The following is a 16,572-nucleotide window of genomic DNA, read 5'->3' as shown; positions in this document are numbered from 1 at the left end:
GTCAGCTAAGATGAATATGCACTGCTCCAAATGGTCTTGCAGTTAGACTGAAAGCTTCAACTTGCTCACAGCAAGCAAGCAAACTTCCAGGGAACAGACAACTCTAGGCGACTGAAATCCAGTTGTATGTTGAGAGAACTACCGCAGAAACCAGGAAGACCTTTCACACAGGTAGGCCTAAATCACAGATTATAAGGTCAAAGTGATTAATAAAGTAGGCTTGGCACTTGATAAATTCAGCTTGGCCAACCCTATGTCACTGAGGAAGTATTTTACCCCTTGTCATGCTGTTTTTCTGATTGCAATCCCTCACGAGCTGCTAAATAGCCCAGGGGCTGGAAAAAGACAAGGTTTTTGGGGGGGAGGGGTGCATAGGGAGAGGTAGGGCACAGCTGCTTTTAAGAACAAGATTGCTGGGAGATGGTTTACAGATGACCCATGTCATGTCTACTTTGGCTCTGTTGATTGCAAAAGTAGCACTATTTAAAAATCCCACTGTTTAAAAATCTTGTACCCAGCAAGGTATCAGAGCCCGAAAGTCAAAGTCACTGGGATTATTTTGCACTAAAGAATATGACCAAAATAGTGTGTGCTTATTGCACTGAATGCTGAAGCTACTACCTTTGCTTGTGTGAAAAACCCTTGCAATCGTTTTTGAATGATGCTATTTTTAGGACTGTATTATTCCACAAAGCAACCGTGACCAACTTTTTCCCCTAGAAGAACAAAACTAGTTATTTGGTCATTCTTGTTTTGGGGAAAACGGCAATAGCTGAATGCCCTAAACTAAAGACTTGAGTTGTTATGCTTTACTGACGCAACCTACTTTTACAAAATCCCAGCAGTCTTAAAACACAAGTACTTGAGATGCAAGTATCTTTCACTTACACAGCAGCCTGCAAGTCAGTACAACAAATAATTTGTAACTTTCCTTTATCATACATTTTTTAAAAAATACAGGGTATTGCCCATTGGCTCAGAGTTGCAAGGTCACATTTAGTGAAAACAGATATGTAAACAAAGAAAGCTTAAGTAACCTGTGGGTTTATAAAAGGCTAGATGGTAAAGAAACCAGGTGTTCTTCACAAGTAGCAACACTGCAGTTCATAGCTGTTAACATGCACACTGATAATCAGTTTGCTGTACAGGTGCTTGAGTGGCAGACATAGGTCATACAGTGTCGAGTTATATAAAAGTCTAAGAAAAGCTGGAGAGTTCCATTTATAAACCTTTTGATCATAAAAATATGGAAGCCATACCTGTAGAGTTAAGAATATATACTGGTAACAAAAATGTGAATTGATGCTTCTTTCTTCAGCCTGACCTGCGAACAGACCTTGGCCTGAAGTCAAGGAGCACAACCTACAATATTCCATGACAGGACAAGGCAGGACAAAGACACTAGAGAGGTGGGATTTGTGGCTCCTAGTCCAGCCCCTGACCAAGCCACATTCTTCAAAGAACCTTTTAAGCAGGTCTTTAAGCAGAGGCTTGACAGGCATGTGTCAAGAATGCTTTGATGGTGTTTCCTGCTTGGCGGGGTTGGACTGGATGGCCCTTGTGGTCTCTTCCAACTCTATGATTCTATGGATAGAACACCTTGTGTCTAGAGCAGCAGAGCAAACTTGTCGCCCTCCAGATGTTGTTGGACTAGAATGCCTATCTTCCCTGGCCATCAACCATGCTGGTTGGGGCTGACGGGAATGGAAGTCCAACATCATCTCAGGTTCTTTTCTGAGAATCAACAAGTAGAGAGAATAGATGTTTTGCATTACAATTTCTATAGATTAGCATATGGCACAGGAGCCAACTCCTAGGAGCTGAGGTCCCTTTGGCTCACCCAATAAAATATTTGGGGGGTCACCCCCCAAAAAAAAGTTGATGGGCATTGCCATTCAAATGGAGTGCATGCACTGTATCCTGATCATGTGGGGTTGGGCTTATCTCCCCCCCCCCCCGTATTTTATTCATGTTGGCATCTGGGCTTTGGTGGCTTGGGCTGACTAGTAACCAATGCTACTTGTGGGGAAAGAGCTCAATGAATGGTAACCAATCACAGGTTAACGCTTTTTGCCTTTGAAGATGGTCAGGGAAGCCTGAGTATTGTGGCACTGGAGAGCCTTCCAACAACAAGGGTACCAAGATTCCTGCAGAGGAAAGCCTCATAAAGGCATTTGAATCTAACTTGTAAGTAGGCATTCCACACAATTTGTAATGAATTTAAATAGTGTTCATGTAATACACACATCATAAAAAGTTGGCCTAGGGCTCGGCTCAGCTCTGCCATACAGAGTAATTTGAATTCTTGCAACACAGGGGGAAAATGTATTTCTCAACAACCTGCATCACCAAAAGAAAGCAAAAGATATTTATTCCACCAACGACATGTGCGGGGAGAACGCTCAGACTGCTTTAGGACACCAACATTGCTGCAAATCTTTTGAAAGACATGGGCCAATATTCTTTCACAGTTAAGTACCTGCAACAATAATGTTTGCACCATGTTAATATGGCAGAAATGGCCTTTCAGCAGTTTTCGAAATCCCTGATGTATTGCTGCAAGAAGATAATACAAGTCATGGTCTAAACGTTGTTAACACATTTTTCTGATAACCGTCAAACAAATGTTGTGGTGATGTCTTACCTGTGCTTAGCACGAAGTGCTATCAGTGCATGATAGGATGTTAACACAACTAGAGATTTGGTGTGATGCTGAAATTACCAATGGATTTTGACTGCCAAAGACAAAAAACTTGATTTCCCCAAAGGAACCGAGTTCAAAGATAAAATTAAAAAGCTTTTAAAAGGCAAGAAACCCATTTCATTCATTTCCCCCACAGAACTTGGAGGTCCTGAATATTTGTGCTGGTATGATGTCCTTAAAATCTTGTCCTGTTGTCACCAGAAGCAGCTGCCAGTACACCATTTATTTGCTGGCATAGAAAGCCTTAGGACTGGGCTTTAAGGAGTCAGTAATTAAAAAGGCAGCGATATATAAATTAGACAAGATGAACCAGATGGAATGCAGTGTAACTCATTTGAGTCTTAATTGGCACTTAACACAATAACTCTAGCCACAATTTGACAAATTATAATAACTGCTTTCAATGTTAAGCTATATGGTGTTGTACCAACTTATTTTTTATTATTACTGGAGTAATTAAGCTTTTGACTCGAAGACTGAGAACCTGCAGGAATGAAACAAGGGAGAGAGTATACACTGATTTATATCTTTGTGTTTGGTGTGTGTGTGTGTGTGTGTGTGTGTGTGTGTGTGTGTTTTAAAAATGTCATGTAGCTGAAGCCTCATGCAAAACCTGTTATTCTGTTCTCCAAGCAGATGGGCAGTTTCACAAGGAAAAAAATGATTTATGAAGAGTTTTCTTTCAGGGGGGAAAACAACAACAACCCTAAAATAAATGAGCTAAAAAAAAAAAAGGAAAAAAAGAATGAATACACATGTCTCCATTGAATTCCGTATGGTACATTTTTGTACATTCACATACATTATATTTATATAATATTTACACACACCCATTTCACCTTCAAAAGTAGATTAGAAGTCCATTGATAATGAGCCTTGGGCAGCGTCCTCTCGACCCCTCACGTAGATTTCACAAGGGATCTCTTCCATCACCCTGTCCTCTATCACCTGCTCTGGACACTCGTGAGCCTGTTTGAAGGTATAGCTACTTTTTTTGAAAGTGCTATTGAAGGTCTTCATTGGCTGAGGTTGTGCAAAATCGTTGCGGAAAGGAAGTTCCATGGAACTGAGGTTGGTCCTGCTTTGCTTTACAGTTGCGGCCTGGGAGCCACAGTGATGGTCATGGATGCACCTCGAAGCTGTTGAGGAGCGTCTCATTTTCTGGTAGTTCTCAAGTTCTTCAGACAGGTCGGCCAAGTCGGCAGAGATCTCTTTGTCTCTCAGCGAGAAGAGCTCGTAATGAGGAGGGTCAAAAACCTCCTGGAAACCAGTTTTGTTGAACGTGGTTTTGCAGGCCATCACCTTCTTGCGGGGCTGCTTGACCTGCACCAGGATCGAGATGATGAGAAGGACCAAGACGATTCCTGAAGTAATCCCAATTATTGTCCCATGGGTTTTGGTGATTTGCTCAAACAGCCCTGTTTTTTTCTTTTCTAAAAAAAAAAGAAGAAGAAAGAAAAGAAAAGAAAAAGGGAACCAAGCAGCAACAAGCAATATTAAGACTGTCATATGACAATATTAAGTCCATCACCCAACAGAGAGGGAGAAAACCCTGCACTCTGCTTTTTTTAAAAAAATCCAACTTCTGCTGCTGAGCTGTTTTACATATTCTATCTGCTATCTTTCCCCCATTTCCTCAAGGTTGAACCAGTGTGGAGCAGAGTAATCTTCACCCAGGAATTCTAAAACTTAACAAGTTCTTTGTGCAGCTTCTACAAGCTCCAACTTCTTCACTTGTTTTATGTACGCAGGAGCTGCTTATGCGGGAGATTATGGTCGCAAGCAGGGCAACTAACTATGAGGGCAACGCTACATAAGAATACATGCAGAGCCTTCTGGATCAGGCCAGCATCCTGTTCTCGCAGTGGCCAAGCAGTGTCTGTGGGAACCCGACAAGAATGGTTGGAGTGTGTCAGTTTGCACTTCTTAGTGCAGGAAGTATTGATCTGATGTGTAGAGATCTTTCCTATTATAATTAACTCAAGAGGGTTCTGGAAGCTTCTCTGTGTGAAAGAAACAAGCAGAAGGTTCATGATGTTTAGGTATACCTTCAGAGAAGCTGAGTTAAACTGGTTCTGTTATCTCTTTCAGGCAAGGTCATGCTGGCTAAAAAGTAGGGCCAGAAGGAGCCTGGGTTTCAATTTCTCATTCTATCTTTTTCCTTCTGGTGTGGTGTTCTATACATAGTGTTAAGGTTTAGACTTAAGTTATTGTAAATTTAAGTTACGTCTGCTGCAGCTGGATTCCTTATGGACAGTGCCAATCCTGAGTGTATTGGATTTGTGACCATTATGCTCTTTTGCCTTCAGTACCAGTAAAGCTCTGCTAGATGAAATATTAATTGCTTCTGGTCTATTTCTGGGGAATCCTGCAATGTGTTTAAGTTGTTACTCTGCTAACTATACATTGGAATCTACTCTGGATTAACACTGAGTAGAATTTCATGACAGAGTATAAGAGCACTCTCCTCCTCCTATGATTTCCTGGCATTCAGGAACATTGCTGCCTCTAACCCTGGAAGCAGAGCATAGCCATCATGCCTAGTAGCCACAGACAGCCCTCTCCTCCTTTTATCTTTGTTTTGATGACTGGGGGGTTGGGGGAAGAGACGGGCACAACCTCAAGCTCTAAAAGTTAACAACACGTGACAAAAACCATATACAGTGGTATCTCGGTTTATGAACACAATTGGTTCCGGAAGTCTGTTCATAAACTGAAGTGTTCATAAACTGAAGCGAACTTTCCCATTGAAAGTAATGGAAAGTGGATTAATCTGTTCCAGACAGTCCACGGAGTACTTAAACTGAAGCGTTCATAAACTGAAGCGAACTTTCCCATTGAAAGTAATGGAAAGTGGATTAATCCATTCCAGACGGGTCCGTGGAGTACTCAACCTGAAGCGTACTTAACCCGAAGCATGGGTGTATTTGGTTCCAGAAGTCTGTTCATAAACTGAAGCGTTCATAAACTGAAGAGAACTTTCCCATTGAAAGTAATGGAAAGTGAATTAATCCGTTCCAGATGGGTCCGCGGCGTTCATAAACCGAAAATTCATAAACCAAGGTGTTCATAAACCGAGGTTCCACTGTAGTGATGTGAGCACTTCATATGAAAGCACACAAGATGGCACTAGCGGATTGCAGTAATTTTATATATCTAGCTACTGGTACTTAGAAAGGGGTGGAAAAGCAAGCTTTAGAAGAAAAGGTCATTCTTCTGTATGGCAAGAGGCATGAGCATGAATAAAAAAAGATATTCAGAAGGGGTATAGTGACATTATTATCTCTTGGGTATTAAAAAGAAAAGTCCATTCACATCTACAGACAAAATATGAATAGTAATTTATTTCAGCCCAGAGGATGGTGTTTGGCTCCAGCCACACAACAAACACTAGAGCAGATTTCTGAACTGAAAGGACACAGGCAACATATACAGAAGCATCATAATCGTTGCCTAGAGAATTGTTGGTAAAAAGGCCACCCCGACTAGGATTGATTCATGCTAGCAAGCTGGAGGTTCGTTAGGAAAAAAGATTGTTGTAAATGATCCAGAGTTGGTCTGCGACTGATTTATTTTTGTTAAGCTATAAAACAGGAAACCGAGTCACTGTGAGCAGAGAGATATAGTGTTGCGCAGTAAGTGCATCTGTATGGTTTACTAACTCAAATGAAGGTGCTTCAAGGTGAAGAAACAAGTCGCAATTGATACCGAGCTAGAAAATCCAGAAGCTTAATACATAAATAATCCAGAATTGCACTTCAAGTTTCATGTGCACTTTGCCTTATAAAGTTTACGTAGGCAGATCTCCATTAGGGAGAGTAATTTTATTAAATTTTGATTTTTTTTTGCTTATACAGTGGTACCTTGGTTTAAGAACAGCTTAGTTTATGAACAACTTGGATTAAGAATGCTGCAAAACCGGAAGTAGGTGTTTGTGAACTTTGCCTTGGAAGCAGAACCTGTTTCACTTCCTGTTGAGTGTGTTCCACTTGTAAATTGAGTCCCCCGCTGCTATGGGAAAACACGCCTTGGTTTAAGAACGCTTTGGTTTAAGAATGGACTTGCGGAACGGATTAAGTTTATAAACCAAGGTACCACTGTAGTATTTTGGTCTCAGAACCTGACCTTGACTCATTTGAGAGATGGGGGGGGGGGAATCAGAAGGCACAAGCCAGGCAGCCCCAGTTGCCCCTCATAGCAACACACACTCACCTTTGCAGTGGTTTTCATCCCACGGATATGCACAGTTTTGAATGCCGTTGCAGACTAAAGAATTATTGATGCACATGTTGCTATGGCAAAAGTATGTGCTGCCTGAGCAGGGGGCTATGAAGGAAGGGGGGAAAAGTTATGAGTTACCCAAACTTAAGAGTGATAGATAGTCACTTCAAGTGCTTTTCTTCTAGGAAAAAAGGTGCCAGTACTCTCCATGAACATATTACAGTAAGTGCCACACTTTTAACCAGTGCAGGAAAAAGGTGCTGGTACTGAGTACCCTTGAGTACCCCAAAAACCCACACACAACAACCCCCCCAAAAGCAAAGCACTGGTCGCTTCATAATTGGACTTAGAATTTGAGGAAAAAAGAAGTCTTCTGCATGCTACAAAGTGGCACATTTATAATAATCCCACAGCTGTGACTACTAAAGTACAGCATCAATCATGCACAATCACACAGAGTATTTATTCAAAGCAGCATAACAGTGCTATTCTACCCTCTTCCCCTGGCTATGATCTTTCGGTGGCGTTTATTTTGAGGGTTATTTTGTTGTAAATACAAGTGGTATTCCAGCATTTTTCTCTATTGTGCTTTTCCCAGTCTAGTCAGTTGTTGAAAATGGCCCATGCTTTTAGTTGTGAGTCATATTCTCTAAATTATAATACTTTTTGCCTTGTTGTTTATTGAGGCTTAAAGTGTAAAGCTGATTATTAAGGTCAACAACCAATTAGGTATCACATTAATGCAATTTAAAGTTAATTACACTTCTTGCTATTTCCAGCTGTTCTTAACCATGAGACTTAGTTTAAGGAAGGCAGTGACTCCAAAGTTTCCAGGAGACTGCACTGAAGACTAGATTTGGATCAAAAGCGGTCAACGATTTCAGATAGACTTCCAGTTTCAAAATGCCTGATCTATTAAAGAAGAAACCCTGTTTCCTTCAATACTTTAAAAGCCACATTAATTATTCATCCTGCAGTTCTGCCACAAATAAAGGAATGGGACTTTTCCAAACACAGAGGTCAACAGCCCCGCTCTAAAAAGAGAACACAACACTGCAAAAGTGCAGCTGTTCTATAGCAAGGCAAAGCTTGCAAATGGCATCTGAATCTCGCAATCTCCTTCTCTTAAAAGTTTCCAGCTGATGAGTCTTACACAATATTTTATATGGTTTGGAGTCACCCACTAATATATAGCAAAAGTAGTGTCCGTAAGCAGTTGTTGTCAATTCCGGACATTTATGGAGTAAACAGCAAACAGCTCTGAGTTTAAAGTTCTAAACAATATTTTTCCATAGTTCCGAAAAGGATGCATTACAGTACACTTACGGTCCACGAATGATGTGAAGAGCATTCTGAACCTGCTCAATCTACTGCCTTCGTCGGCCCACATTCGTACCACCCCGATTCCGGTCTGCAGCATCACATCATTAGCCACCGTGCTGCAAAACTTTGCTTTCAGGTTTTCGATAGAACTGCTTCCATCATACACAGCCACAAAGTTTCTCTTGCATTCATTTGAATGTTCCATCTGGTAGTCAAGAAACCTCAAATATATCTGTTGGTAAGGGGCAGGGGAAAGCTTTTAAAAGAAGTAATAATAAAAAAACTGACAAGCCAAATATGCAAACATTATTTTCGATTTTAAAAGTTTACACATTTCGTTTAGATGAAAGGGGCAGACAGCTTGTAAATATATTTTAGGCATGTATAAATATAAACTTGCAATTTTCAGCTATACTCATTACCCCACCATTCTCATACAGTCATACCTCGGTTTAAGTACGCCTCGGTTTGAGTATTTTCAGTTTGAGTACTCTGCGGGCCCGTCTGGAACGAATTAATCCACTTTCCATTACTTTCAATGGGAAAGTTCGCTTCAGGTTAAGTACAGACTTCCGGAGCCAATTGTGTTTGTAAACCGAGGTACCACTGTAATAAGCCTGATTTTTTTTAAAAGATAGTGACAGCCATTCCGTGCTTAAACAAACGTGGTACTTTTGCAGACAGAAAAAATATATTTTCCTCAGACAATTCACGCCATTAACTCACCTAGTCACATCTGCATTTACATGCATACCTGTCAGGGGTACTGTCTGGTTATTAGATGGATATTTATTTCCTGATGGAATTTTAGCCGTAAAGTGCTAAAACACATGCTCCCAAACCTTAGCAAGATAAGCCCAGTAGCATTTTGAATCCTGACAAACTGAGAGCTTGATACACCATAAATAATCCAATCAAAGCGCTGCGAGTTAGGAAGATAATTCAATTCAATAAGCGCAGAACTGAAGATATGCATTCCAGCAATATTCAATGAAATTTATAAATAAGCACCAGATATTTCAAATATAGATGAATCAGGAGGGATATAATTTGATTTCTTACTCTTGGAATACAAGCTGCGGTGTCAATAGCTTACAGTGCTTTAAGATTCATAAATCAACGTGAACAGCAAGTATATTGTTTATACTCCCTTATGCGCTACTCTTAAATAGTTTTTTTTAAAAAGCTCCAGAGAATGTTTATGGATGTGTGTGTATGCTGTTGTCATGGTCCTACCTAGTTCTGGCTATCTAAATTGTGGAGGAACTTATGCACAGCATCAAGCCCTATTCAAATTAATCTGCAAGTTTAACCCCAGATTGGGTGGAGATGTTATTGAATGTTAACCAAGAAAATAATTTCCCATCATAGGCATGTGTAGAGAAGATGCACTGTGGTGTCAACTAGAAAACGATGCCAAAATTTGAATATGTAAATTGAAGCTAGGTTGGTTACAACCTCACATAATACAACAGGGCATGCAATTTTGTAAATGAGAAGACTATTTTGTTGCACCCTCAAATAGTCAATAACCTGCAATAGTAAAATATAGATCTGAATCAGAAAACAAATTAAAACTGTAGCAGAATGACCCTGGCACAACCAGATTCCATGAGATTTTGAAAGTTATGTAGTTTAGGAGCTACCTAGCAAAGCTTATTAAGTTTGGATAGAAAAGTTCGGTTACAAAATGTAACAGTGGTGTCCATTAAAGCACTGATGAATAGTTTCCAATATGTTGAGCAGCATAGTATTTTAATTGAGTAAGTTGTCTTGGAAGCATGCCCAGAGCTAGGCCCAGGGTGTTTTGCTGCCCTAGGCAAAAGTGAAAATGCCCCCTGTTGGCATACATGGTAGCTTGGGGAGTAAAAAGAGGTGGGCAGCAGTGGTTGTGGGTAGATCCACCACCTGAGGTGACTGCCTCATCCCACCTCAGGGGTCCGCTGGCCTTGGCTGGCCCCATAGCAAAGGGATTTCTCTGATAAAATAATATGATTTCCATGTATTTGGACCTACCTATGTTAAATATAAAGAACAGTAACGCCGAAGAAGAAAAATAAATCAGACATTGGAGCCAAGGTGGAAGAAACCATATTCAAATATTTACATCCATCTTTTGACCCCCCACAACCAATAATGGTTGGTTTCTAAACAGCAGAATGGGTCTGAAAAAGTAACACCTTTTTTGTGCACCAGAAGCAGTCTGTGAAACCAACATCTGTCTTCGTTTCTCATTACCACCAACAGGTAATTAATTTAAATGAACGAGACGCAATATGCAAACCATTACTAATGGCCATTCCCAGCTACTAATGACCTGAGAGCTCATTACACAGTGAATGATTTGGAGGGCCCACCTTGGCATTTGGAGTGGCCTTGATGGTCCATATGCAGTCAACAGCCTGCCCAGGCTTTGTTTTCTCTTCTTGTTCCACCTGACTGGAGCGCACAATCCCATCAGCTCCCGAGAGCTCGAACTGGCAATCTAAAGTGAGGCAGACACAATGCGCTGTCAAATTAAAGGTAAGAGAAATTAAAAAATCTAATATGCAAAAGAGATTAGTACTGCAATACTAGACCTGGGATGGGATTTAAAATACCTCCTAGGTACGTGAAGTCAGGATCTGTAATGAAGAAGAAAAAACATAATGATTGGCCTGGGAGAGCTGAAGGTTTAAACAGAAAGACGGACCTTCCAGATGCCAAAAAATAATATGGTACACTAGGACAGTGTTTCTCAACCTTTTTTGGGCCACGGCACACTTGTTCTATGAAAAAAAATCCCGCGGCACACCAACTCTGTGCCGCCCTATATTTAGTTTAGTTTGGAGGGGAGACGTAATCATTACACACACGGGTGCAAAAAGTGCATGGTGTAAAAGTTGGAGTTTAATGGCAAAAGACTGTTGAGGGGTTCCTTTGCGGGTCTGTTCTGCATTATGTCCTTGGCGGAGCCACTCGCCGCCTTCTCCCCGTGCGCGCAGCCCCGGCGGTGGAGTTTCTGCAGCGGAAGGGAACAAACGACGGACCGACCTCCGATCGGTCCCTGTCTGTGTGGGCTGGGGCTTCTTGGTGAGGCTCCCTTTTGAGGCTCCCACATGCGGCTCCGGAGCCGCGGGTTGCCGACCCCTGGGCTAGCAAGAAGAGCACCTCACCTTCTGCAGGACTCCTTGCCGAAGAGGCCGCTCACTCCCGCGCCGACCAAAAAACTCCCGGGCGCCGTCAGCAAGAGGAGCGAGAGCGAGACAAACAGCCGCGGTGGTGGCTGTTGAGAGCTGCGCTCGCCCCGCCCCCGTCGTGACCCGGCCGGCTTCCTTTCCGGCGGGTCAGCGCCCCTAATGGCGGCCGCCAGTCACGTGACAGGGCAGCAAATCGCCCTTCTCGTCGCCAGCGTCTCCTGGCACACCAACCAGCGTCCCGCGGCACAGTACTGTGCCGCGGAACAGCGGTTGAGAAACGCTGCACTAGGATATGGAACTGAGAGGAGACAGGTTCCTTATCACTCAGTAACATATGTACCTTACATTTCAAGCTCTATACAGTGGTACCTCGGGTTACAGCCGCTTCAGGTTACAGACTCTGCTAAGCCAGAAGTAGTACCTCGGGTTAAGAACTTTGCTTCAGGATGAGAACAGAAATTGCATGGCGGCGGCAGTGGGAGGCCCCATTAGCTAAAGTCGTACCTTAGGTTAAGAACACTTTCAGGTTAAGAATGGACCTCCAGAACAAATTAAGTTCTTAACCCGAGGTAGCACTGTAATATGACGCCAAACAGTCATGGGTTCCCCCAAAACATTCTGGGAGCTGTCATTTGTTAAGGGTGCCAAGAGTTCCCCTATTTCCCTCCCAGACCTACAATTCACAGAGTGGTTTAACCACCAGTCCCTCTTCCCAGGGAACTCTGGGAATGTAGCTTTGAAAGGGGAATGAACATGCACACAACTCTAATCATATCTGCATGGTGAGTGGATATATATAAAATGCCAATTTCCACATGTGTATGTGGAGTGAGTGAGTGAATGAACAAGAGAGAGATAATGCCAATTTCCCCATTTAAGGATGATTTTAAGTTCCAAGGCCTACAAGGCACCCTGTCATTCACAATCTTGGTTTGAAATCTCTGCTTCTGACATTTGAAACTGGATAGCTGTGTTTACCCTCCTGCAGTCATGAGCACAAGAACATTAAAAAGAAAGTTCTGCTCCAGGATTTTTATATGCAGCCTTCAACGATAACCAATTCTGAGCAAAATATATTGGGTTAATATTGATTTACCCAACTAAATTCAACACCAGTTGGGCAGAATCTCTAACAGGCAAAGAAAGAAAAGGCTTTTTTTATTTACCTGGTATAAATGAATATTTTGCTTTAAATCCCTGTCCCTCTAGTTCTTCATCTGAGGTAAACTTTATCCACATAAATCTCCCTGTTGACCTAATTAGAGTAGGGCTTTTTAGACCACAGTAGCGATCAATGAGTGGGGAGAAACCAAAAGGTCCATCTCGAACTTCGAGGTGATCAAATCGACATTCAAATGAAGGCTCTATGTAGTACGGTTCATCAAAGGTTAGCTCTATTCTTTGCCTTGGGGCAGCTGTGACAGAGTAAAAACAATCTAGATCAATATAACTTTCAGCAACAATGAATTAAAACAATTTCCAGAAAGACGTGAAGTTTTGTATTTCTCAGCATAGGTGTGGAGTTAATTGCTATTGCAGTCCTAGCATGAATATAAATATAGATCTTCACAAATAGAATTTAAGATGCCTACACAGATGTTAAGTCTGACTGATTTCAATGGTTTTAGCTAACTGGGCACAGGATTGCAGCCTAAACATTATCCAGAACAAATTCGTTCTGGAATTTGTCCCATGCTGAAATCCTTAAAAAGAAAAACACACACAGTAACTTTCTTAAAACACCTATTTGCACATTTTAAACCTATTTCACATGAATAATTCACAAGGCTGCAAAAAAACAACAACACCCAAAACAAAACCTCATCAATTCATGCAACAAAGTAACCAAGCCAGCAATCAACAGAAATAAACCTAATACCTAGGATATTACTCTGATTAAAGCACTTGGTTTATATGTGTGTTCCTGGTGCAGGACAAAATAGCCTTTTGCTTTTTTCCTCTAATAAAACTTCTGATGCCACTGATGCAACCATGATGGTGGACTTCCTTCTTTACATGCTACTCAAAAGAAGCTCACCCTGTTTTGCACAAAGAGGGAAAGGCTGAAGCTCAGTGGTAGAGCATCTGCTTTGCAGAAGGTCCCAGGCAGGGCTGGGAGAGACCCCTGCCTGAAACCCTGGAGAGCCACTGCCAGTCAGTGTAGACAATGTGAAGCCAGATGGACCAATAGTCTGATTTGGTATAAGGCAGCTTCTGATGTTTCTGTTTTTCAAACGTCTTCTTCCTTGTCTTGTCCAGATCAATCCAGCTGCTTGTTCGGTTATAGACCTGTTTGATGAACCTCTCAAATGATATGCATAGTTTCTTCTGGAGTATTAAATGGGGCCCATATACCAGTCTTAGGGGTACATCAGTCATCTCTGACAGAACATTCCGTCTGGACCAGGGTATCATCTTTGCATGCCCAGCAAATGATGATACAATACTGCATCCTGTAAATGCATGGGATAGTGGTATAACATGTGACTTCCCAGGCTCAAGGCAGGTGCGATTTATAAGGAGCAGCCAGGTAAACCATTCCATGGCTGCTAGAGCTGTAATGAGAATCTTGATTTCTTCAGACATGAAAAATCAGGCATGGTCCTCCTTTACTGCCTGATGAAGGAAGCCCTTCCATTTTCCTGGTTCAGGTAAAACTCCTACAACATTCAGTTGCATTCTTACTTCCTGGTCTTGCTCTGGTTTTACTTTGGCAGAAGAGGCTGCTCAAGAGAGGCCCCGTGCCACATCCTGGCATGATGCGCTTCGTAGTTGCCCAGGTCATGCGGCACATGCACACATGTGCAATACAACATGCCCCCATATCTGAAAATGATCACAATGCGTTTAGTCCGCATTTGGGTACAATTTTTGGTGCTTTCATGAAAGAAAAGGGAATGGTTGTTGTGAAAAGCTGAGCTGTGCTGCCACACTTTATGCTAGAAATACATAGGATGGAAAGATAAGATTTTATCTGGTCAAGACAATAATCCTTAAACACACACACACACACACACACACACACACACACTTACTTTGCAACAAAAACTTTGTGCAAGCATCATTCCTAATGCCTTTTCTGGGATTTGACTCAGTGTAGTACCGTAAAGAGGAGAGGGAGAGGGACAGAGGACACAGTAATGACCAGAATGCACCAACACACAGCGCATTTTAATGAAAACCATAGCCATTGTGCATCTGTAACAATGAAACTGGACATCTTTATCTGGCCCAGCTGCAATAAAACATGTCTCTCCCGTATAGCCACAGCAGGTGCTGTAACCCTCCAATGGTTTGACTTTAGCCCCGATGGTGCATTCCTCTATTGTCTCTTGAGACAGACAGATGCCAACAACAACTGATTTAATGTGACCTGATATCCAGGTCAATGTCATGGTTGTGTTTTATTTATGGGATCCATTCCAGTATTGGGGCTGCATGCGAATGAGGAGTATTTTCCTGTATCAGTGTTTGAAGTTGGTAGAGAATAATGTATGTGTGTGTATCTCAGACAACATAGTAGCAAGGTTAAAAACAACCACACACGCTGCCCTTGTTTAGTTTAATGCTTTGTGGTGTTTTCATTTAGAGTCCAAGTGATTTATTTACTCAATAGTTGCCTAGATACCTGGACTGTTGTTTCCCTGGTTTTCTTCCCAATGATATCAATATTTGTTGAAGGATATTTAAAAACTCTGAAACTCTAATCCCTACCTCCGGAATACTCACTATAATCTCCTTGGGGTATTAGAGAGAATAATTAACCCATCCTTCCATGAATTATTCTAGTCCTGTTTAGAAGTTTAACTCTCACCCTCCCTATCAAAGTCTGGCTAGAACAAGGTAGTAGTGATATTTCAAGGGAACCCTTCATTGGCACCAATGGAAGCTCCCCCCGAAATGCAAATGCTGTCCTCAGAGAAGCAATTTCTACTGGATGGTAGCAGAGAAAGAGAGAACGGCAAAGTTCTGCTGTTGCTATTTGTTTATTTAAACAAAATTGTATACTGCTTGTATGCAGTTAACAAAAAATATAAAACAAAACATTAAAATCATTAATAAAGAGTTATTTAAGAACATCCACAAGATAATTAAAATCAACAATAGGTAAAAATAGGGTTGCCATATCTTAATGCAGAGCAAAAAAGAGGACAGCTTGAGCCACTGCCAGCCTGAGCTGGGGAAAGAGCACATGAGGCCATGGCGGCAGCTACGTGCCTCTTTCCCAGCTTAGGCTGGCAGCGGCTGTGGTGTGCTGTCAGACTTCTGCCAATGCTTTCTGGATTTTGTTCTATTTAGATGTCACTAAGTTAAGATGCTTAGGGATGCAGGTGGCGCTGTGGGTTAAACCACAGAGCCTAGGGCTTGCTGATCAGAAGGTCGGCAGTTCGAATCCCCGCGATGGGGTGAGCTCCCGTTGCTCGGTCCCTGCTCCTGCCAACCTAGCAGTTCGAAAGCACATCAAAGTGCAAGTAGATAAATAGGTACCGCTCCGGCAGGAAGGTAAACGGCGTTTCCGTGAGCTGCTCTGGTTCTCCAGAAGCGGCTTAATCATGCTTACCACATGACCTGGAAGCTGTACGCCAGCTCCCTCGGCCAGTAAAGCAAAATGAGCGCCGCAACCCCAGAGTCGTCCACGACTGGACCTAATGGTCAGGGGTCCCCTTTACCTTTAAGTTAAGATGCTTAAGATGTTTTAAACATGCAAACTTTCAACAGTGGAGTACACAAAGATTTAAAAAACAATGTCAATACCTTCTAAAATATAGACACACTCCTGGTTGGGTGGGTAGAAATTAGGGAAGTTTGGTGAAGCGAAGTGGCCTCCGTTGCTTGTCCGTACCCAGTCGCTACACTGGGTAGTTGCTAAGCGGTTACCTCCAATATTCTGCCCACCTTTTTTGAAGAAAACACAAGAAAACAATTCATAATAATTCCAGGATACCTCCACAAACAACAATCCCCCTCAGAAAGGCACGTTCTGAGTACTGGTATGAAGTCTGTGACATTTTAGAGAAGTGTAAAATCTCATTTGTAACCAAGTTCCAAAACCACCCATTAGTCTGAGACGTGAGGGTAAGGTCAGTTTAAATCGGAATCAGCAAAGATCAAATTCCTCAAGGATCTCAAAACCACACTAAATGT

General features: G+C 42.0%; 1 protein-coding gene across 2 annotated transcripts in view; it reads right to left on the bottom strand.

Moving 5' to 3' along the window:
• Nucleotides 1–3,448: 3,448 nt before the first annotated feature.
• NETO2 (neuropilin and tolloid like 2) overlaps nucleotides 3,449–16,572 on the bottom strand; it is a 34,266-nt gene continuing 21,142 nt past the window's right edge. For both annotated transcript variants that reach the window (XM_035119434.2, XM_060276093.1), the window contains 7 exons: nucleotides 16,183–16,323; nucleotides 12,594–12,842; nucleotides 10,828–10,872; nucleotides 10,606–10,733; nucleotides 8,252–8,480; nucleotides 6,917–7,030; nucleotides 3,449–4,137 (listed from right to left, as the gene is read on the bottom strand). In XM_035119434.2, coding sequence (XP_034975325.1) covers nucleotides 3,557–4,137; nucleotides 6,917–7,030; nucleotides 8,252–8,480; nucleotides 10,606–10,733; nucleotides 10,828–10,872; nucleotides 12,594–12,842; nucleotides 16,183–16,323 — 1,487 coding nt within the window. In that variant the 3' untranslated portion in view covers nucleotides 3,449–3,556. The remainder of the gene's footprint in view (nucleotides 4,138–6,916; nucleotides 7,031–8,251; nucleotides 8,481–10,605; nucleotides 10,734–10,827; nucleotides 10,873–12,593; nucleotides 12,843–16,182; nucleotides 16,324–16,572) is intronic.

The sequence above is a fragment of the Zootoca vivipara genome, chromosome 6, assembly GCF_963506605.1.
Source record: "Zootoca vivipara chromosome 6, rZooViv1.1, whole genome shotgun sequence".
Taxonomy (NCBI): Eukaryota; Metazoa; Chordata; class Lepidosauria; order Squamata; family Lacertidae; genus Zootoca; species Zootoca vivipara.
This window is presented reverse-complemented; position numbering and strand designations above follow the sequence as displayed.